The sequence below is a fragment of the Musca autumnalis genome, unplaced genomic scaffold (assembly GCF_047663935.1).
Source record: "Musca autumnalis isolate F117 unplaced genomic scaffold, ASM4766393v1 scaffold_4, whole genome shotgun sequence".
NCBI classification, from domain to species: domain Eukaryota; kingdom Metazoa; phylum Arthropoda; class Insecta; order Diptera; family Muscidae; genus Musca; species Musca autumnalis.
Window position 1 is genome coordinate 165,703,825 of NW_027411977.1, and position 24,914 is coordinate 165,728,738.

The 24,914-nt window shown below is 35.8% G+C and overlaps 1 protein-coding gene across 1 annotated transcript in view; it reads right to left on the reverse strand.

Annotated features, from left to right (window-relative positions):
• LOC141403934 (protein ABHD18) overlaps positions 1–24,914 on the reverse strand; it is a 244,693-nt gene that overhangs the window by 167,121 nt on the left and 52,658 nt on the right. The window contains exon 2 of the mRNA XM_073987043.1: positions 15,935–16,199. Coding sequence (XP_073843144.1) covers positions 15,935–16,199 — 265 coding nt within the window. The remainder of the gene's footprint in view (positions 1–15,934; positions 16,200–24,914) is intronic.

Sequence of the window (24,914 nt, forward strand, 5' to 3'; positions counted from 1 at the left end):
CCTTTACATTGACAAATAATTCAAATTCTTTTGATCTTCCTTTTGGCTTACTCTGCTATGTAAAAGTGAACACACCAAAAACAATGCCCATCGTCATTTAGAATCCACATGTAACGGAGAGGTTGTGTTGTTGTTGTTCCTTCTCTGCTCTTATACTTTGCACTTTTCTCTGATCTAATGATTTTGCACTGCTAAACCAAGGCAGCGGTGAGTGATGGACAACAACAACAACACAACATCTCCGACTTCATATGTGTACATATGTACATAATAAAAAGAGTTATTTTTTTTTTCTTTTTTCTATTTCTCGTCGAGTTAGTTGATTTTGGATGTCGAGAAAATAAGATCGAATTTTTAGCAACGATTGAAAAAGTTAATCTTTCTAACAAAGCCAAAAGTGAAAATTAACAAATGAAAAAAGTTCTTACAGAATTAAATAAACATTGAATTACCCTTTGAAGTGAAATCAAATATAGTTTATAAACAATTCAAAAACATTGTACTTGAATTATAAAATAATACCAAACAAACCAATCAAACAAATTATCTTTGAACTTTTAAAGAACAACTAAAAGGTAAAAACTAAAAGTGGTTAAAATATTAGTTAATTAAAAGTGGTTAAAAATAATATCAACCCAACCCTAAATATACAAATTCAATTTTTTTCATAAAACTATTCAGAGTTATTTAAAATTTTCCTTTCAGCGTAAGTAGCAACTATAATCGCCACATTCACCTACGGGCGATTCATTTGGGACGCTTATCCGCGAAGAATAGAGTAATATAGAATAGCATCTTCTCTTAATCTTCTCTAAATCTTCCTTACGATGTATTTACGAGTCTTGTAAATCATCTTCTCTAAATCTTCTTTACGATTCATTTACGAATATTCTTGAGCATTACCTAAACTTCTTCCAGATGATTTATTTATAAATGATGGTAGCGATTCGCATTGCGTAAACAATTACTTTAGGTTGGTGTTACGCGGAAGATTTTAAGGCGAAATCGCCTGCGAAAAATTATTCGCCCAGGAGAATCGCGAATTATTCTTAGGCGATAGAAAATGCTTGCAGGGTCTCCACAAACAGCGTGTGCGTTAATACATTGCTAAAATTAAAAATCATTGAAACAAGCGATAGCAGAACCTTCTTCATTGACTTCTGAACGAAGACTATTGATGCTCAAAATAAAAAAGAGAGTAAAGTAGTGAGAGAATCACAAGAAAGTTTGTATCAGCATTCATTGGTTGTTAGAACTGCAACCAGTAAACATGTGACAGGTGTGTGCGGTTTTGTTCAGTGTTCCCACCAAAATTATGCGTACATCCATGCACATGTTTACTTGTCGGCTGCTCAACGACGACTGATTGTTATTCTCATATACGTTAACGTATATGGATGATCTTGGCTGACGAAGACTGAATGGTGGTTGTTCTGTTGTTATTCTCATCAAGGGCACGTGTGTCCTTTTTGGCGGATGCTGCAATAGAACGACGATGCTGGAGTATGTGGAGTATGTAGCGGTGGTGCTCAGAATATTTTGTGCATAAGTCTCTCCGAGCGAGTGTTTCCTTTGCTATACGACGACAGATGAGAATAAAGAGAACATATGTTGTTGTTGCAGCTATACAAACGTGTGTTTATCAAAACAGAAGGGACCACGAATAGGCCGTGCAGTGTAAATATGTAAACGATGTATTTATGAAAATATGTTTGAATATTTACACTGCTAAAGCTAGCGATACGACATCAATGCAAATTAGAAATATTTTAGGGAATATTTTCACACTTTTTACAACAACAATAAGAAACAGGTAAACGATAATTTAGAGGAAAATAAACGAAAAATAATGCGAAATATTTAGAACCAAATATTTATTATTATTATTATTATTATTATTATTTTTTTTTTTTTTTTTTTGATTTTGTTATTCCCGTACGTTTGCACGCTGTCCACGATTTGGACTTTGACCGATCAACAAAAACCGGAATCTATGACGTTGTAAAACGAGACAGCCACAAACAAACGAACACTTGCTTTTATATTATTTTTGATGCTCACTATGCACTATACGTACCAATAATAGCAAGCTCCAATGGGATTGTGCACTGTAATGGTTTCCAAAATTATGCCAATTGGAATATCCGGCTCGATTGGATCAAATGTTTAGTCCGCATTATAGGGACTTGGGGGGAACAAGTGTATCAAGGCTCTCCCAGTGGAGCCAGTACGCCCAATGCGTACGAACGGCCGTCAATATAAACGAAAACGAAATAGAAATAAATAAAACACAAAAGCTTTAGTAATAGGTTTGGCTCAATGGCCGGTGTTTATTTATTGGTAAACAATATTGCCCTTGAGATATGTACTAAGAGCTTACGGGTGGTGTGCTTGCGATTCAAGCGGTCGATTCTTATTTTTATTTATTTATGTTTGCTGACATCTGCATGGATGCTTGAAGAGGGCGGTTGTCAAGTGAATATTCGTTGAAATCTCTCATACTATTACAAGTGTGTAATAAATGGGAATGAGGAGATTTCAACGAATATGCCTATGCGATTCATAGGGCCAAATAAAACAATATGATCAATACTAACATAAACAAATAGAATACTAAAATATTTATCGGCTTCTACCAATTTAAACGTACAAATTTTGAACCGCCAAATTACTACGTTATGGAGAAAATTTTTACAGAGGGGGCGGAGCAAATGGTTCAAATTGACCCACACTTCCTACGCCACTTCTCTTTATAAAAAATGAGCAATGGAAGAAAATATATGAACACGGACATTATTTCGAGACTCTAAAACTACGGAAACTTTTCCATTTGTGGGCAGTTTCATCATCCTCCGAATCTAAATAAAAACAGTTGATCAACACATTGTTCTCTATTATTTTAGTATACGCTTTTATTTTAAACATTCGACACATGATACTGATTTGACACAAATTGTCGCAAACAACATTGACATAGACTATAATATAATATGTACTTTATATGAGGGTTGAAATCTGATAATTGTTGGCATTCTATTTTGTCCTCCGTATTATCCTTAAATCAATAAATTAATATTCTCAAATATATTAATACTTAAATTAATGGTAATTTAAATATGGCTTTACTATTCTTTGGAAGTAAATATTGATCATATGTTGTTTATTGTTACCCAAGTCTATAGTACTTAGTTCATCGGTTTTGTAAAGCATTAAAATTGGTTAAGTAGGAAAACAATGCTTCAAAAGTTTGCTCCCTATTTTTTTCTTGTTTGTGAAATGTAAAATTTTCAGTTGCTGACGATTGCTGGCGTACAAGTTATTAATCCTTTTCAATGACCACCTCATTATGGGGTTAACCCTCAACCTCTACAACTAATGGAATCATATATTTGAGGGCTTTTAAGTACACCAAGACCTCGCTTCGGGTGCCACCGTAATGCAATGGTATGCACACCCGCCTTGCACGCTAAAGGTCGTGGGTTCTATTCCCAGGCCAGGCAACATCAAATTTTCAACGGTGGCAAAATACCTCTCTTAGTTAATACCAATTTTTACTATGCGTCGTTCGATTTTCGATTTTGCGTGTAGTATGGAGGGTATTTTGAGTTTATTTTTCCGTTTGTAACGCATTAACATAATCATTTGCGACCCTATAAAGTGTGTGTATTTTTGATCAGCGTAAAATTCTAAGTTGTCCGTTTGTTTTAATCACGCCGTCTTCCGAATGATTCGAGATAGAAGGCTGATATTTTGTACACACTTATATCTGTTCCAAGATGGACTACATAGGCGCACGATTTCAGGTATTTTGACCTTTTTAGATACATTTTCAGACCGAATTAGCTATAATTTGACAGTTGGTGCACCCAATGATGTAGAAATTTCTCCACCAAAATTTATGGATAAAGGTCCACGTTTTGTTATAACCCTCATATAACGGTACCGGTATCTACATTTTCTGGCCGAATTAGATCAAAATAGCTATAATGTAGCATTTATCTGTATCTGTGATTTGGAAAGCGGAAGTGTTATTTTCTTCTTCTTATTCCAAACCCGATATTGTTTGTTGTGCTTTTGACGGTATCAAGGTAGAAGTCTTTAGCTACCTCAAATTAAATGAATTTATGGGGACTTTATCAAAACGTTGACCGACCTAACCAGTTTTTTGTCCTCGAGATTGTTCGCCAAAAATATGGCCACGGTTAATATGAACTGGCGACATTGTGCAGCATTGCACAGTAGTCGCTGCCATTGGCCAAAATTAAAAAATTAAAGTATAATTTTTGGTACCAAATGTGTTCATATCTACTCCTAACATACTAAATTTCTCTAAAATAATTTTGTTATGTATTACTTCAGTCGGTTGAATTGCGCTCTCCTCTACCTAAGTTTTGTAGATTTCACAAAAGCATTCTACACAATCAAGCGAAGTGCCATACGGAATGCACTAAGAGGTAAAGGAGTCCCTACAAAAATAATATAGATCATAAATGCGATGTACGACAACTCCACCTTACAGGTTTGTCATGACGGCTTGAACAGTGACTCTTTTACAACCAATGTAGGGGTAAAACAAGGCTGTCCTCTCTCCCCTCTACTCTTCGTATTTTCCCTTGATAGTATAATGCCCAAATTTGCAAGAACAAAAGAGGAATAGTTTGGGGTCTACATCAACACCTTGAAGATCTTGATTTTGCAGGTGATATATGTCTGATATCACATAGACACCAAGACATGCAAAACAAAATAAACCAATTGGAATCACCTGCAAAAAATAGTGGGCTGCATATTAACATCCAAAAAACAAAAGTGATGCGAATAAACAATCAAAATAACAACAAATTATATGTGGAAAACAAATAAATAGAAAAGGTAAACAGTTTCTGCCACCTTGGACGTATTATGTCAGTGAACGGAGGAACTGAGGAAGACGTAAAATATAAGCTAGCTGAAGCCCAAGCGACTTTTGGACGACTAAACAAACCCAACGCTATAACGAATGCGGTCTTATGGCAAAGAACCAACGAAGAACCTATAATCAAGCAGGTTTCCAGGAAGAAATGGTGACAGCATTACAAGATACGCCCTTGAATGGAATCCCCAAGGAAGCAGAATACGTGGCCGCCCAAGAAATACTTGGCGTCGAACAACTCTAGCAGATGCCCGAAAAATAAATCTTTCATGGGAAGAAATAAAATCACTATGTCATGATAAAGTAAATTATAATAACATGTAGAAACCCTATGTTCCACATTGGAATAAATAAAGGAAAAAACCCATTCTTCTGTGATAGTTTGAGCTTTCCTATCTTTCAATTTGAGCGCAGTCAATTTCTTTAGAACCACGGTCTCATATTCAATACTCTCAAGGTGTTTCATTCTTACAAAAAGCTTCCTTCTAGATGTACGGAATATTATACTGATAACGAAAATGCGTGTTTTAGTTCGATTCGGTGAAAAAAGTTTCTGTACCGAAGTTTAAACATTTAAATTTGCTTTGTTTGAATAAATATTTATAAAAAACAAATACGATACTAACAGGCAATGCCATTAAAAACAACCTGTAACTTTAGCGAATTCGTTGCAATTGACCACATATTATCTTATTCGATAGGTACAATAAATATAATCATAAAATTCGCGAGTTTATAAAGAAAAACTAAAATATTGTAATATTGTCAAAGGTACATCAACAGCCTGTTTTTGTAAAAAGTTTTTGCCCATTCGTTCGTCGATTTCATGAACGAAGACACAGTTTGGTTTTAATAGCGGTTGACGTTTGTATTCGTGTGACAAACAAATGAAAGCTTTTTATTTTCAAAATTTTTTGGGGTTTCGGAACAAAATCAGACGAACGAATACGTCAAAAATAAACGAATGGAAAAGACCCATCGTTTTGAATGAAAATTAAATAATTTGAGTAATAAATGGTACAAAACACACGAAAACTGGAAGCACACGCGTATATGTACATCCGTTTCTTCATATTACCACAATTATTTTTGGACACATTTGACTACATTTTTTTCTTATTTTTTGTTTGTCATCTGTTTATCGGGGTTGCCATCAAGTAACACATATTACGTGCAGATGCCTATGCAAAATTCACAAAATAAGTATCATGGAAACACTGAAATATAAAAGCCTTTCTGAAATAGACGAAAGCTTTTAGATAAAAACGAATGGTTCGTAAAATTTTACAAGAACCAAATTTTGAACGTATACATTTTAGTACGAACGGTTCGTGTGACAGACAAGCATTTTTACAAAAACAGGCTGTAAATGATCTGAAATATCGCGATTTGATAACAAATTGGTCTAGAATGGTTTAATATTGATTTTAAATTAGATTAAAATTTTTAATATGTTATTAGGAATTGCGTATATATCATTATAATAAATAAAATAAAATAATGCATTACTGAACTTCAATGCATTTGGTGCGAAAACTTTTTTCGCGATAGAGAAAAAATTACACAGTATTTTATAGTAGTAGTAGTAGTATTTTTGATATTTGAAAAAATTGCCAGACAGTTATAACCATAATACTTACTTACTTAGTTGGCCCATTACAGAACATTTGTTCCATAGACCGAACTAAGAAAAGATCTCCATTCCTCTCTGTTTTTCGCTTGACTTTTTGGAATACCGCGCCTTTTCATTTCTTCATCCACTTGTATGCTCCATCGAAGCTTAGGCCTGCCGATTCTGCGTGCACCGCCATGTGGCATGTAGTCATACGCCTTTTTAGCGGGTTCATCATCGCTCATTCTCATGATATGGCCTAGCCAACGCAATCGTTGCATCTCGATACGTTTAACTATATGCATGTCTTTGTATAGCTTATATAGCTCGTGGTTCATACGACGTCAATATTCACCGTCAACGCAAATCGGCCCGTAGATCTTTCGAAGAATTTTCCTCTCAAACACACCAAGCACTGCCTTATCTGCTTGCGCAAGTACCCATGCTTCGGAGCCATACATTAGCACGGGTAGTATCAGCGTTTTGTATAGTTTTATTTTTGTTTGACGAGATGTGGCTTTGTTTTTAAATTGCTTACTTAGACCATAGTAGCATCTGTTGGCCAATACAATTCTTCTTCTTATTTCACAACTGATGTTGTTTGTTGTGTTTATGGCAGTGCCGAGGTAGACGAAGTCTTTAACTACCTCAAAATTGTAGGTACCAACTTCCACAGTTGGTCCGAGCTCTATGGACGCTTTGCGCGTCTACACCATCAATTTGGTCTTTTCGCCATTTACCGCCAGACCCACTTTCGCAGATTCTGCTTCGACCTTCCTAAAGGTATCAGTTACTTCCTTTACTGATCGTCCCATGATGTCTATGTCATCAGCATAGGCAAGTAACATGTGACTATTGGTGTAAATTGTGCCATTTCTTTTGACATTTGCATCTCGTATTACCTTTTCCAGCAAAATGTTGAATAGGTCACACGAAAGGCTGTCTCCTTGTCTGAAACCTCTTTTGTTACAAAATTCTTCGGAGAGGTTCTTTCCAATCTTAACTGAGGACCTAGTATCAGTTAAAGTCATCTTACAAAGCCGGATGAGCTTTGCGGGGATACCAAATTCAGACATTGCGTGGAATACCTTTGATCGGAGGGGACTGTCCAATGCTGCTTTATAATCGACAAAAAGGTGAAATGTGCATCGATCTGCATCTCTTGGGTCTTCTCTAGGATTTGCCGCAGGGTAAATATCTGGTCAATGTTGGACTTGCCAGGTCTAAAGCCACATTGGTATGGTCCAATTATTTCGTTGACCATTGGCTTTAGTCGTTCGCACAATATCCCTGACACTATCTTATAGGCAATAGGGAGAAGACTTATGCCCCTATAGTTGGAACATACAGTCTTATCTCCTTTCTTGTGGACGGGACATAGGATGCTCAGGTTCCAATCGTCGGGTACGCTTTCTTGCTGCCAGATGGTGCTAACTAGCTGATGCATACACCTTATCAGCGCGTCGCCTCCGGTTTTAAACAGCTCGGCTGGTAAGCCATCAGCTCCTGCTGCTTTATTATTCTTTAGCCGGTTGATTGCTGTTTTTACCTCATCTTGGCCGGGCGGTATACATTCTATACTATCTTCTGGGATTGGATTTGTGGTATCATCCTCTTTGCTACTATTGGATACCAGCAGATTGGAGAAATGTTCCTTCCATATCCTGAGCACGCTATCCGTATCTGTTACCAGATTACCTTGCTGGTCTCTACAGGAGGATGTGCCTGTACCGAAGCCATCTGTTTGATGTTTCACTCTTTGGTAGAATTTTCGGACTTCATTCTGGCTCCTGTACATCTCGATTTTTTCACACTCCCGCTTTTCCATTTCTCTCTTTTTCTTGCGGAAAAGACGTTTTTCTTCTCTCCTTTTCTCCCGATATCTCTCTCGTGCGCTACGCGTTGCTACTGATTGTAAAGTAGCTCTATATGCCGCATTTTTCTCTTCGGTAGCAGCACGACACTCCTGGTCATTCCATGAATTCCTTTGTGGAGGTCTCTGGAATCCAAGTATGGATTTTGCGGCTGTTTGCATGGAGTGGGCAATATGTTGCCATTGTGTTGTTATGTTACCAGGACAAGGAGTGTTCGCGTTAAGCAATTGGGCTAGTTGAGTGAAATATGCTGTGGCTATCTGTTGTGTTTGCAGCCTATCGATGTCCAACTTCCGCGTAGTGTCTGTTCGTGCTTTATTTGCAACGTTTAGACGGGTACGTACCTTTGCTGCAACAAGGTAGTGGTCCGAATCAATGTTTGCGCCTCGGAACGATCGTACATCCAACACGCTGGATGAATGTCTTCCATCTATTACAACATGATCAATTTGATTACTTGTTCTTTGATCTGGAGACAGCCAGGTGCCCTTATGAATATCGAGATGATTAAATCTGGTACTGCTAACTACCATGTTTTTTGCAGCTGCAAAGTCTATCAGCCTCATACCATTGTCAGGTTTCACTGTGGAGACTGAATTTCCCGACTGTTGGGCCAAAGATATTCTCCTTTCCAATTTTGGCATTAAAATCGTAGAATGATTTTAATGTCATGGGCAGGGCAACGGTCATATGTTTCTTTTAAGCGCTCGTAAAATATATCTTTGGTCTGTTCGTCCTTTTCTTCAGTGGGAGCATGAGCGCAAATAAAGCTGATGTTGAAGAATTTAGCTTTTATTCTAATTGCAGGAAGTCTTTCATTCACTGGGGTGAAGCTGGATACCAGATGTTTTAGTCTCCGACTAACTACGAATCCGCAACCAAACTCATGCTTTACGTCATGGCAGCTATAATACAGTGCGTCACCTTTAGGTGTTGTTGTGACGCCTTTCCCAATCCATCGTATTTCCTGTATGGCAGTAATATCGGCCTTGTACTTTTCAAGTACGTCTGCCAATGCGAAGACTGCACCTTCTCTATAAAGAGTGCGAATATTCCAGGTGCAGATTCGCAGATCATGGTCCTTGAAACGTTTGCGGGGCTCGTCAACTTTAGAGGGGTTTGTTTTTCTTTTCTTTCGTTTTTTAAGTAGGATGTTTTTTCTAGGGGAGGGTTACTAACCCGACGCCCAAACCCAAGTTTTTAACGTTCTTATGGGTGAACGCGCGGCACATGTTAGCTCACTACCTTTAACGGGTGTTAAAGGCAGTTCCCCAGGTGACACCACGGGGAGGTCAGTGTCCACTTGAGATGAAAGAGGGACCAAGATAAATCCTGGGCTTTGCCATGTTAAAGCCGGTCAAGACCGTTGCTTGGTATCACAGCTTTGAGCTTGTATCAAGCCGTCTTGCAATGCCTGTTGGTTTATGCTTCTTTACATATGCCTTTTGCTCGTTTATACTACATTGTCATTCTCTTAAGAACTATAGTCAACCAAAAAAGTCTACATACACCTTATAAATCTCGGGTTTTAAGGGTAAGGAAGTATTTTTATGAAAATCCAAGTACATAGTTCTATCTCATATCCCTAATAAACAATATTACATACAACAAAAATATATTCCATAATACGAATAACGGTAAATTCTATAAAAATTAAAAAATTAATAGGGAAAAAGTGTACATACACCCAATGAAGTATTAAGATTACTGTAAAATTTATGGAATAAGCAATACAAATTTCACATTTTATTGCTTTATCGAATGTCTCTGGTTGTCTATGATATATTTTAGACAAAAAAAGGAACATATTTGTGGATTAATTGCCGTTATTTAATGTCAGACTTCGCGTATAGCTCGTTAAGGCGGACCCTTGCAGATTTCTTTGAATTTTTTTAGTCTGGTAGTTTATGAAACCCCAGGAAATACAGTGGGTCTAAATATTTTGAGATTCTAGAGCGCTTAAAAGTTGTTCTTATGGATAATATATGCTCCTGAGCTTCGGTAAATATGTGAATTCCTGAGTTTTTCATAAATTTTATAGTTTTCACAACATTTCAAGGGGCAAATTACATGCAGAAGCCTTCGAATTCAGTGTTGCACAGTCTTATAGCAATTAGAGCGATTCTTCTTTTCGTGCTTTGGCTGTGGACTAAAGAAAGTTTAAGCGTGCAATGACGTGTATCTTCAGGAGCATTCAACTTCACTCACTCAGTGACGCTTCAACAATTGACATGTGTTAGAAGCGGTCTTGACATTTAACAATTTAATTCACTTTCAATATATTTGTTTAGTCCGCACTATAGGGACTTGGGGGGAACAAGTGTATCAAGGCTCTCCCAATTGAGCCAGTACGCCCAATGCGTACGGATGGCCGTCGGTAACAATTAAAATAGAAAAAAATAAAACACGATAGTTTTAATTAAAAGGTTTGGCTCAATTGCCGGTGATTATTTATTGGTAAACAATATTACCTTTGCGAAATAATGATGTACAACGATATGTACAAGGGATGCTTACGATAAAGCGCGGGTGTTGCTTGCATGTCAAGCTGTCGATCGATCTTCTTGTTGTTTATTTTGTTTTATGTTGACATCTGCATAGATGCTTCAAAAGGGCGGTTGTTAAGAGAATATTCGTTGAAATCTCTCATACTATTACAGGGGTGTAATAAATGGGTATGAGGAGAATTCAACGAGTGCACCTATGCAATTCATAGGGTCAATTTAAATGATACGATCAATTCTAACTTAAACATTTGCTGCCTCCCTTGAAACATCCAAATGTTTTAACAGATTCGATATACAAAGAATGGATAGTGCAAAGGTATATTAGATGTATGTAATTAAGTATTTTTTTTACATGATGTAAAAAAAATCTTTTCTTTCAAACATTTTTGATTTTTTTTAGCATTTCTTTTTCAAAAACATTCTTATGTGCTAAACGATGGGCCATTAGGGACCGCGGGCCATTAGGAACCCCGCGGTAAATATGGCCATTAGGGACCATGTGATAGGCTTACAAACTAAACGATGGAGCCATTAGGGACCCCGCGGTAAATATGGTCATAAGGGACCATTCAAGCGACTGGGCCCTTAGGGACCCAGCAGTTGTGCAGATCACTATAGACCTGGCTAACGAAACGGCCGTTAGGGACCCCGCTAACGATAGTGCAATGAGCTAAAGTGCGTTATGTTCGTTTGGGGCCGCTTTACAAAAATTTTCCGTACGATCTACGAAAACCACAATTTATAGGACAGGACCAGTAATGATCCACCCAAACGATGTATTTTGAGCGAGCAGCGAACCAGACGAAAGTCGAAGAGAATGATTTTTAATTATCATCGGGTACAAGTCTGCTCCTATCAAGACATCTGCGGGGCGCGATTCGCCGAATTGAGGATCTGCCAAAACTATATTCGACAAATCCGACTTAAAGTCCGAAGTGACCGAAAAGGTTGGAAGATTTCCCGATATGGAACCTACTACCAACGCCGAAGTCTCAAAAGTAGACCACCTGTCACCACGACTGCAAAGTTTCAATGGACAGCTTTTACGACATTTAACTGCTACAGTACTATTAACTCCAATGATTGTAGATTTCGTGGATTGAACCTGGAGTTTCAGATCCTTCTGAAGTCTTTCCGAAATTAAAGACGACTCAGAAGCCGGGTCGATAAGCACCCTAACAGGAAATGAAGCACCTTGGTGAACGATATTCACCAGTGCTGTTCCCAATAGAAATTTTCCTTTCTGAGTGACGTGGAAGGACTGTCGAACTACGTTATCGACCGATGTCGACGGATCGCTAGAAGTAGAAGAATTACTACTACTATTTAATGGTCTTGGTCGAAAGATGGAAGCTGAAGCGGACAACTTCGAACTTCTAGGAGTCACAATTTGACTCGGACTGCTCGCAATAGAGCGGCACTTTCGACAACAACGACTAACGCAATTTTTAACTTCCGTAGGCAATTAACACACAAACGATGCCTTTTGATCAATTTATATCTTTCCAACGGCGAACAATTTACGAACCGCTGGCAAACATTTAATTGGTGTTGTTGCTCTGTACAAAGAACGCAACAAGAATTAGGAGACGAACGAAGAGGTGTCGAAAAGTGTTTGGGACTGGGAGAAGTGTGAGGAGAAGTACGAAATTTAGGAAACACTTTACAAGTCAAATTACACGAAGTGCCAACACTTCTCATTTCATGCAAACACAGAAGAGTTCTAATTCTCTCTGTCAAGAATGCTTCCAACTCTTTCCAAGTTGAAAGACGAAACTTATTTGTCACACTTTGCTCCCATAAAGCGTGTGTGTTCATAGGCAATTTTTGTAAACAAATGAAAACCGCGATCGGATCCCAATTATCCGTAGGTATTTCATAAATTGCCATTGCCGAAAGGCAACTATTGATCCCGCGTTGAATAGACTTAAGTCCCAAACTAGTTTCCTGATCCAACACAGGAAGCGAAAACAAAGATTTTAATTGATTGTGGACAAGCTACCGTCGATTATTATAGGTGGATTTCAAGTCATTCCGCGCAAGATTAAAACTCCGATGAGTCAAAGGATACTTCGAGACGATTTCTCGAGCCTCACCACTAGTTTTACTCACCAGATGATACAAGCGTTCAATATCTGTCAACCGGGAGTTATCTACGTAGACCGCACTGAACAAGTCTCTGAAAGTTGGCCAGTTAGGAAAGTTTCCATCGAAAACCGCAATATCACAAGAAGGTACCGCAAGATTGTGAATGTTATCAAAATTTGGAGAGTCAACAACAAAGCTCGAGCCTAATCTAGGATTCCCAATACCAAATATTGTGGAACTAGTCGCTTGCGTGCCCACATCTTGAGAGGTGTGATGCGGCGAACTCTTGTTTTTAACATTTATATCACAAGACTGTTTTTCCGAAGAAATATCGCCTGGATGTTCCGTTAAGGAATCTACCGAACTATTTTTCAATGAGTTCAGGGACAATTTAGAAGAACTATTAAACTTTGACAGCAAACTATTTATCATTAAAGAACAACTTATATATTTCTTATGCGACTCCTCATATATGGAATTTAGATTTTCAGGATTTTCTACAGAAGAGATGCATTTACTAAAAGTTTCCTGAAAGTTTTTCCACAATTTCTCAATTTCCTCACTTCCAACTTCGAGAGCATAAAAGACATGTTTGTCTTCCTTCATAGCACCGAAATGTGCAGTGAATCTCACTATAGAGTTGGAAGCTCTGAGGATCTTTTCTTTAGGGGTGAAATGTATATTAACGAAAAACAAAGAGAAATCAAACCAGCAATGTGGTAACCACAGGATAAAACAAAGCTAGCAAATTTTGTTGCCACAAAGAATAATGCCAGTAAATTAATTTACTTTCCACAAAAGAAGTAATAATCAAGCTACCAATTGTAGCGTGCTGATTTAAAATCGCAATCCAAAATTGAAACAATATTCAAAATCTTGAAAATAAAGAAATTTTGCAAACGAAAGCAACAAAAATTTAAATGACAACTATTTGCTCAAAAAATTGCAATAAGAAATTTGAGTCAATATTTAAATTCCAAAATTATGTAAACTACCATTTAATTTACCAACAATTTGAAACTATATTCAAATTCCAAAAGCAAATAGTAATAGGAAATTTAAAACTATATTCAAAATCCCTGAATTACCATTTAATTTACAAATTTATTAGCAAAACGGCACCATACGATAGTAATTTTTTCAGTAAAAAGCAAGAACAAATATCTATTAAATGCCAAAAGTACACGAAATAACTATCGATTGCAGTGTATTTGTGTCCAATAATTTAACAGGAAATTCGAACAATATCAAAATTCCAAAAAAATTATAAAATTCGAAAATATTTGAGTAAAAACCGCCCTACACAAGGAAAAGGCCCAATTGACCGATTGTAGGGTGCACGCAATTCAAAAATGTCCAAAAATATTTTTCAAAAGTAATGTGTCACAGTACTAATTTACTGACCGGGTACTGTGGAATAATACAACGGCGGGAGACTGTGCAATAAAAACGGACACGACAGAAAGAGGAATGTGCAAAAATGCAATATTTATGCGTACAAGTGTGTGCATATATTTGCACGCAAGCCATTTACTGACCGATTAGACGGTACGACAGAGCGACGATGCTGTGTATGTAGCTATACAAGCGTGTGTGTATCAATGCAGAAGGGACCACGAATAGACCTTGCAGTGTAAATATGTATGTAACCGATGTATTTATGAAAATATGTTTGTATATTTACACTGCTAAAGCGAAACGAAATCAATGCAATTTATTGTATGCAGTTTAAGGGAATATTTCAACACTTTTTGGAACAGCAATAATAAACAGGTAAACGACAATGTTGAAGAAAACAAACGAAAAATAATGCGAAATATTTAGCACAAAATAGTTATTATTTTTGTTTTGATATTTCTATTCCCGTATGCCCGTCTGTCCACTATTTGGACTTTGACCGATCGACAAAAAAGGGAATATGTGACGTTGCAAAACGACCAAACAAACAAACGAACACTTGTTTTTTATTTATTTTGATGCTCACTATACACTATACGTACCGATAATAGTAAGCAGCAATATGATTGTGGACTTATTTTAGTGGGATTCCAGAAGTAACCCAATTCATTGGAAGATCCGGCGAGGGACCAAATGTTTAGTCCGCACTATAGGGACTTGGGGGGAACAAGTGTATCAAGGCTCTCCCAATTGAGCCAGTACGCCCAATGCGTACGGATGTCCGTCGGTAACAATGAAAATAGAATAAAATAAAACACGATAGTTTTAATAAAAGGTTTGGCTCAATTGCCGGTGATTATTTATTGGTAAACAATATTACCTTTGCGAAATAATGATGTACAACGATATGTACAAGGGATGCTTACGATAAAGCGCGGGTGTTGCTTGCATGTCAAGCTGTCGATCGATCTTCTTGTTGTTTATTTTGTTTTATGTTGACATCTGCATAGATGCTTCAAAGGGATGATGTCAAGAGAATATTCGTTGAAATATCATACTATTACAGGGGTGTAATAAATGGGTATGAGGAGATTTCAACGAGTACACCTATGCAATTCATAGGGTCAATTTAAATGATACGATCAATTCTAACTTAAACAATATTTTTTTCAATATTTTACTTTTTGGTGTTTTCGCAAATATTGAATGACATAAACCGATCAATTTACACCTATTTATACTAAGCTTTTTTCAATATTATTCTGACAGGTGCTCATGGTGGCTATGACAATATGCCCGATTCAGCACGTGTGCATTGTAAAATTTCAAAGCTTTCAAAAATTTAAAACTCGCAAATGTGATTTCCTAACAGGTAGCCCACGGAATAACAAATCAATAAAAAATACATTTTTTTTGCCCTTAAAGTCATAACCAGTCATATACACCTAATTTTATAAAACTCTTTTGTGATACAAATCCGAATTTTAAGTTTAGATTAAATACCAAGAGGGAAAACTGAACATAAAAATATAAAATAGCTTACGTGATCTCCAGTTCCGGCCAAATGAATACACATAGGCTTTGTTTTTCCAATCCATTTGTTTGGTAAAATCACTTGAAAATGTGCATCTTGAGCAGCTTTGGGGACAATACCTGGTAAATGCAATTCCAGTGGTGTTAAAAATTTCCCTTCCAATAACAGACCATCCGGATGCTTCTCTTCTTTTATTATTTCTACCGGGTAGTCTTTTGGAACCAAAGGGTAGCATGTACTTCGTTGTGATATAATTTTGCGGAACTGAAATAATCTAAAACATTATCTTACTTATTTTTATCAATAAAAAAAATAAAATATTATAATTTTAACAAAATATATTATAATTGTACATAATATATTACAATTTATAATAGTATAATCCCAGTTAACAGTCAACACTCGTTGTGAACAGTTTACTTTCTCTCTCAAGATAATATTTTCAAATCAAGTTCGGCTCGCATAATTTATTAAACACAAACACCGCGACTCCTTACTTTTATATATATATTTTTTTCTCTCATTATCCGTGCCAACAAAAAAGACTTTAAGTGACATTTAAGTTTTTTCACCATGGCTTCCTCCTCGGGAGGAAATTATTACGATATTCTCAGCCAAGATGATGGGAATATCACATCACCGAAACGAAAAAAACAAAAACAAAACACAACCTATAATCTAGGAAATACACTAGATTATCCTCAACTATTTCAAACCAAAAGAATCACTTCGTACAAGGATGGTAAAGTCTCGAATACACCAATGCATGTTCTGAGCTTTAATTCGTATGAACCAAGACCATTGAAATCGGCATGATCAGTTGCATCGTTAAGGAATATATTCCGAATCCCATTCAATGCAAAAACTGTTTTAAGCTCGGTCACACAAAAAAACACTGCCAAAACAATGCTACATGCGAAGTCTGTGCTTCTTTAATACATGACCCTTCCCCTTGCGTTAAACTTCAATGCGTTAACTGCAATCACGAACATCGTTCAAACAACAAAAATTGTCCCGCAATAAAGCAAAGAAAGGAAATTCTCAAAACAAAAATCAGAAATAAGTGCTCTTTTAAAGAGGCACTAAAAACACACCAACTACTGATTCATTTGAACTACCAAAGGAAACATTATAAGAAGCAATAGAGAGCAGAAGAAAAAGACTAAACATACCATCCAACAAGAAGAACTCTGAAAAGTCCGTTAACCGAGATGAAAACGACATCAACCAAGAAAATACAACAATTTCAAACACAACAAATTTAACTGAGAGTGTACGAAGAAATGAAATCTCTCTACCCCAAATACCAACATGCTCAACAACAAATAAAAAAACTACTGAAAGTACTAAAACACAAAGCACACCTACAAAAGAAAAAGAACAATTTAAACAAAAAACAATTCAAACCATCAACAAAGAACAGCTGATTGACAAATTTAACACCAAGATTGCAAATTTGACAGCAGCATCCACAACCACAAAAGAAAATAAAAATAAACAAAATAACTCCAGAGAATCCTCTATTGAGAGAAATAAAAAAACTCAAAAACATATCCCAGCAACAATTTCGAAGAGAAGAACTGAAATAGATGAAGATGTTAGCATGAAAGAATAAATATAATCAATTGCTCTGTTCCGGGGCCTGCAGGGGTCCACAATTTTTGATTATTTTAGACAAATTTCAAAAATGGTGGACTCTTGCAGGCCCTGGAACAGAGCATTTTTTTAAATTTATTTATTATTTATTTATCTTTTAATATCTCCATGGACAGATTTAAGATCATTCAATGGAATATTAAGGGACTAATAAATAATTACGCAGATCTTCAACTATTAATAAAAGACGAATCACCACACCTAATTGCACTGCAAGAAACACACATACCGTTTCAATCCCAACCAATACCACCAAACGCCTATGAATCTTACTCATATAATGATCCTGCCAACACCAGCGCAAAAGGTGGATTGGCAGTATTCATAAAAAAGCACATTCCACATAAAGTTATACATAACACATCAAAACTTTCGAACATTGTTATTGAAATTACTCTAAATATTAAACTTACTATTATCTCCATCTACATACACCCCAATGAAACATTTTCAACAAATGATGTTCTGGATTTATTTCAAAACACACAAACTCCAGTTGTACTTTTGGGAGACGTCAATTCCTGGAATACTTTATGGGGATCAAACAAAAACAATCAAAGAGGATTAGAACTAGAACGCGCACTTAATATGCACAATCTTTGTGTACTAAATGATGGCAAACCAACTCACTTTTCCACATTTAACTCATTTACAAATATCGACATTACTTGTTGCTCACCATCTATTCTGCCACTTACGCAGAGTCATACGTTAGATGATTTACACGGTAGTGATCACTTCCCAATTGTTACCAACATAACATTGGGTCCTAGTGTATCTCCCACAAAACACATCCACAAATTCAATTTTAAAAAGGCCAATTGGTCCCTTTTTCAAAATATTGTTGACGAGGAGCTAAGTAATAAATGTTTTCAGACCAACCCAAATAAAATTAATGCTGTAATAACCAAGGCAATAAGAAAAAGCTGTAACCATGCAATTCCACAAAAAACCTCACACAAAAGACGAAGTGTTCCGTGGTGGAATCAGAACCTGTCCTCTTTGCGTAGAGATAAAATAGTTACTTATAGGAAATTCAGAAAACATCCAGACCAAAGCAATTTGATCATTTATAAAAAAGCTAATGCCAGGTTCAAACTGGAAAATAAAAGGGCTAAAATGTTTTGTTTTATCAACTACACAAAAACCATCAAGGGATTCCCCCCTGTCATTGGTTTGGAGCAAAGTCAACCGACTAACAAACAAAAGCGCTAATAATTCTGTCATTGCTGCAATTAATACCAATAATGGAACTATCACAGAACCACAGGAGATAGCCGAGTACTTTGGAAACCGCTGGTCGAAGGACTCCTTAAACACCAATTTTTCAAATGAATTCTGTACACATAGAAACAGTGTTTGTGAAAGATACTTCAATGTAGCTACCAATAAACATGCCAAGATGATTGAAATCAATATAACAAAGGCAGAATTCTCTCTCGCGCTGAATAAGGTGAAGGGACTAACACCAGGACACGATAGAATTTCCTACAATATGCTCCAGAATCTCTCTAACAAAGGTTTCGATAAACTTATTGATTTATACAATCTTATTTTCGACACGGGCATAATTCCGCACTCCTGGAAAACCGCAGTAGTAGTTGCAATTCCCAAACCCAATAAAAACAAATCCGACTTTTCCGGATACAGGCCGATATCACTATTGCCATGTCTTTCCAAGCTAATGGAGCGAATTGTCGCAAGCCGTCTAACCTGGTTCTTAAACATTAGAAAGTTAATCGCTTTAAATCAGGTAGCTTTTAAATCTGGCCGTGGGTGCACAGACGCTCTACTACACATAGACTTCTACACCACTAAAGCCCTATCAGCAAAAAATCATGCATCTATCTTAGCGATAGATTTTGACAAGGCCTTCGATAGAATTGGCATGCATGTAATTATTAATGAACTGCTTTCCTGGGGAATTGGACCTAAAATTCTAAACTTCGTCAAATCGTTTTTATCTGGACGCACATTTAAAGTACGAATTAATAACCATTTTTCCAGTACATTCAGACTAGAAAATGGAATTCCACAAGGCTCCCCACTGTCTGTTGTACTCTTTCAAATTGCTTTCAACAAAATCAGCTCACTCATTAACCGACATCCAAAAATTTATCACTGTCTTTATGCCGACGACCTATACGTCATCAGCATAAATAAAGATAACAACAAAACAAATCATCTATTTTCAAGCATTATTACTGAAATAATGAATTGGTCTAAAACATCTGGTGCGAAAATTTCCCTACCTAAATCTTCAGTACTACATATATGTAGAAAACACAGATGCAATCCCGAGGAGATAACCATTAACAACATCTCAATACCCCAAGTAACAAAACTAAAAATTTTGGGCATTACTTTTGAAAAAAATTATCGTTGGAGAGAACAATTACTAAAACTCAAAAAAGATCTCGTTCCTAGAGCGAACCTTATTAAATATCTTTCCAGTCGTTCTTATACACATATTAACACTCTAACATATCTCGTCAGAACGCTAATATTAAGTAAAATCGATTATGGCCTATATCTGTTTGGAAACAGTCCAATTTCTACAATGAAATACATATCTTCTACTTACCACGATTGCATTCGGGCTAGCATTTACGCTTACCGAACAACACCCATACAAACTCTATTGATTGAATCCGGATTACCTTCGCTAAAAGACAGGGTAATTGAGATAAAGAATAAATTATTACCCAAAATACTGTCTTTCAATTCATCAGTTATAGACGAAGACGTCTCTAAGGTAATGGTGGCAAAGAGAATACCCAAAACACCCTCAGTTATCTACGAATGCATAAAATCAAATATATTAAACATAGAAGATAAACTGATGAAATATGAAAATATTCATCCAGTTTGGATGCTCCCGGAAAGAAACTGTGATATCTCCCTCTCCATACACAAAAAAGATTGCACGCCAACCGAGGTTTATTCGCAATATGTCAAACTTTTTATTAGTCAACATGCTGAGTGGAAGTTCTTGTACACCGATGCATCAAAAGACCATTGTAACACTGCGTATGCTGTAGTTGACGATACTGGCTTAATTCTTGGTTGCAAAAGATTAAATAACATGTCTTCAATTTTCAGCGCTGAAGCTGCTGGAATTTTATCTGCAATAGATATTGTCAAATTCACCAAATGCAAAACGGTCATTTTCTCCGACAGTCTATCAGTTTTAAAGGCCGTTGGCAACATTTCTAATACAAAATGGAAATCTATTAATAAAATACGAGACTGTCTTATATCCTATAACAACATTTTAAAATTATTCTGGTTACCTGGTCATGTTGGAATAAAAGGAAATGCAAATGCAGATTCGGCAGCCAAATATGCGTGTATAGCACCATTATTAAATGATCCCCTGATTGAGAAGCTTGATCTAAAAAAATGTATTTGTTCCAAACTTGAACAACATTTCCAAGATGTTAAGACTACTTATCAACACTACCACTATAGTCAAATTAATCTCAGTTATTCTCCAGCCGTATACCCGACTAATGCGAATAAAAAACAAATTCGGACTTTCTCCCGACTCAGAATGGGACATACAATTTCCACACATCAACATCTGCTAAACAAGAACCTTGACAACAAATGTATTAAATGTGGCAATATATCATCTGTCCAGCACATACTAAATTCTTGTACCAGCCTGTCCCTCATGCAACAAACAATTCTCAACAACAATGGAATGGAAATGCTTAGATACCCCAATGCTGACAACATCAAATCTATCTACAATTTTATATCGAATACAAAAACTGTAATTTAATTGTTCACTACCTTAAATAAGTCAATTTATATACAATGTATTAGCTGATGGCCTCTGCAGCCAATGCTAGTCACTTTTTCATATTAATATTATATTTACTATAATATTAATATTATTAAATAAATAAATAAATAATAGTATAATATAATTCAAAATATATTAACGAAAATTGCAGAAAAAGTCCGAAAATTCGCCGCAGCCACAATTGAAATGGACTGATTGCAGTCATGGATCGAAGTCATGGTGGACTTTCAAATTTGGCAGAATCTTATTGATTAATGTGTATTTACATTTATCACAACTAATATTAAATTAATAAATAAACTAATAAGTATTTGATGAGTAACCATACGCACTTGATGACGAATTATATGCTTGTGTTTTTTTTTATACCATGGAATCCGATCGTGATTTTACAGAATCAGGACATGACAAAAGATTTGGAACTACGGAAGAATGTTCTTTATTTTAAAGTCCCTTTTTTTGAAGGAGTCTTAAGCATAAGAACATATTTTTTGCACATCCACATTTTGATTATTTATGTCTGGTTTTCGCTTTTATTCTTAATAAACATACTTTTAATTTTACGAATATACGAGGGAGGTTCAATAATTCCATGACTTTTGCAACATCCAGCGTAGTTATAAGAACCACCGGTACCATTTAATATCATTTAAATTTATCCCAGAGTAAAATTTTCCACCATAAAGTACCCTCTAAAACATATTTTCGAGGTTCATAAGATAGGAATTTCTGATCAATGATTACATTGTTTAAGCCAAATCTCTTTCCACGTAGCGATTTCTTTAGCTATGAATAAATGGTCACTGTGGCCTCAACCTGGAGGTTATGGTGGATGAAGCGCTAATTCGTAACACAAGATTCAAGATTATATTAATTATACAAAATCTAGAACAAAGAGTTATGTTTTAAATTAGAACAACATTTTTGAAAATGAAATGAACATAAATCGGCTTTTAAATTTCTAAAATTAAAAGACTATTTTTTGAGCTGGCTAGTAACTGCATGTGCAACTAGTTTTTCGAATTACAAATGAAATAATTCGAATTCCAAATGGAATATTTCGAATTACAAATAGAATAATTCGAATTACAAATAGAATAATTCGAATTCCAAATATAATATTTCGAATTACAAATAGAATAATTCGAATTACAAATGGAATAATTCGAATTACAATTAAAATGTTTCGAATTACAATTGGAATTCCCGAATTACAAATAAAATATTACGAACTACAAATGGAGTTCTCGAATTACAACTAAAATGATTCGAATTACATCTAAAAAAGGTGTAGATTCTCAGGAATTTTTCAAAGATTATTTGTCTACAGCCAACAAAAATATCAATTAATTAATCAATTCCGTTCGAATTGAAAGCGGCGATTTTTAGCCGATTTGATCCGATGTAACCGGCGGCGGATAAACAAACTCCTAAAAAAAAGATCGGCGGCGACGCGCCGTCGACTCCAAATCAACTCGCTTCCACCTCTGTCCCCAACCAAATCTGTGATATTCGTCATTATATCCTCCACCATATGGAGGGTATAATTAAATTTGTCATTCCGTTTGTAACACATCGAAATATTCGTCGGAGACCCTATAAAGTATATATATTATTGATCAGCATGAAATTTTATGTCGATTAAAAATCAAGATACAGCTCGCAATTTTAAAGATAGAGAGTCAATATTTGGTACAGAAGTTTTTATTACTTGCAGTATGGTTGGTATTGAAAATGGGATATATCATTATCCCACCAAAATGGTTAAAATTTGTTCATTTGTCTTCGTTGAGGATATAAAACGTTCCACCTAAAATTTGTTGGTATAGGTCCACGCCTTCATATAGCCCCCGTAGAACGGTACCTCCTGATATTCGGTATTTTGAAGGATTTAGCTTCATTATCCCACCAAAATTGTTGAAATTTGGTTATTAGTCTTCCTTGAGGATATAAAACATTCCACCTGAAATTTGTTGGTATAAGTCCACGTGTTCATTCAGCCGCCATAGAACGGTACTTCCACATTTTCGGTATTTTGAAGGTTTTGGCCCCAATATGAACCCGAAAAGGCTGAAATTTGGCATTTTGTCTTTGTTTCTGTTAACAAATTCTACTCCTCCCAGGAATAAGCCATGGCGCGGCGGCGGAGCTAAGTATTTTCGTAGATGAAAGGAAACTAATTATTCCATTCTCTTTCAATTTAATTTTGGTGGAGGGTACAAAAAGTTCGGTCCGACCGAACTTAACGTTTTCTTACTTGTTATTATTAAAATCGCAAAAATGAAAGGTTGGGTTCTATTAGCGGCTATTGCGATATCTTCGTTGTTTGACCACCTACGCTAACTTACGTTACATCGGGACAAAGGTGATATTTTCTACTTTCATTAGCAGGTTTTGCTTTTGATATACCCCATAAAGAAGCGGAGATATTCGCTTTGAAATAAAACGTTGACTTTTTCTCCAAATAATTTTTTTTTGCCCATTCCGACCCCTGTATATTATCCGACCATGATTTTCGTTCCCATAGGATATTAGCTTATGTTACACATTTTTTTAATTTTTGAGTAAAATTTTAAACTGTTTTACATTTTTCTAGAAATATGTAAAGTATTTGGAGGAAGTATTACAGAGAATTATTTACATTAGTATACTTATTGTCCAACATATTTGAAAGTATAAAAATAATGAACAATTTTCTGCATAGTTGTTGGTAAGTTTTAAGGTCTTGTTTAAGCGTTTAATCGTAATTTTAGGCTGACTGTAAGTGTTACTGAGTTCAGAACAATACGTTTTTTGTACTTATTGAACGTTTGTAGCATATTACGTCCAATACATCGGCTTATAAACAACATCCAGAAAAAAAATTCTTGCGAACTTTTGTTTTTGAAACTTTTGATAAGACCAATACACGTTTTTGCAATGAACTATTTTGAACATCATTACAATTACATATTCTTTATTATGTTTGAAATTTGCAACAAAAAAACTATATCAACAATTTTTTATGATATAATTTCTATTCCACCGCAGCGTCGTCCGTTAACATTATTTGAAACTCGTCTCTTCCTACAAATTAGTAGATGTCTATTGTACAAAAAAGGATTTTTCTGTCGTATTTTTATGTTTTGTTCGATCGTTCGAATGTTAATAAATCAAGATTATTGAGATTGAGGTCAATGTTTATATTTTATTTATTGCATATTGTTTCAAATATTTCGAAATTAAATTGAATTTCATCTTCAGGGATTTTTCAGTCGATTACTCTTTGAATTGTATTTTGGCAAGTACTTTCAATGAATGAACATTTCTAGAATTGTTACTTTTTCAAAAGACAAAACGAAATAAAAAAACTGATCGGAAACAGATTCGGATTCGTCAAAATCTCAACAAGTATCAGTCGGCTTTGCGGATAGGAATATTCCCTGAGCCTGTGTGAACTGAAACTTTAATCTATGGACAGATCGAATAGCTGCTACACAACCAAAATCCTTTAATCCAAAGCTATGTATTAGGAGATTTTCA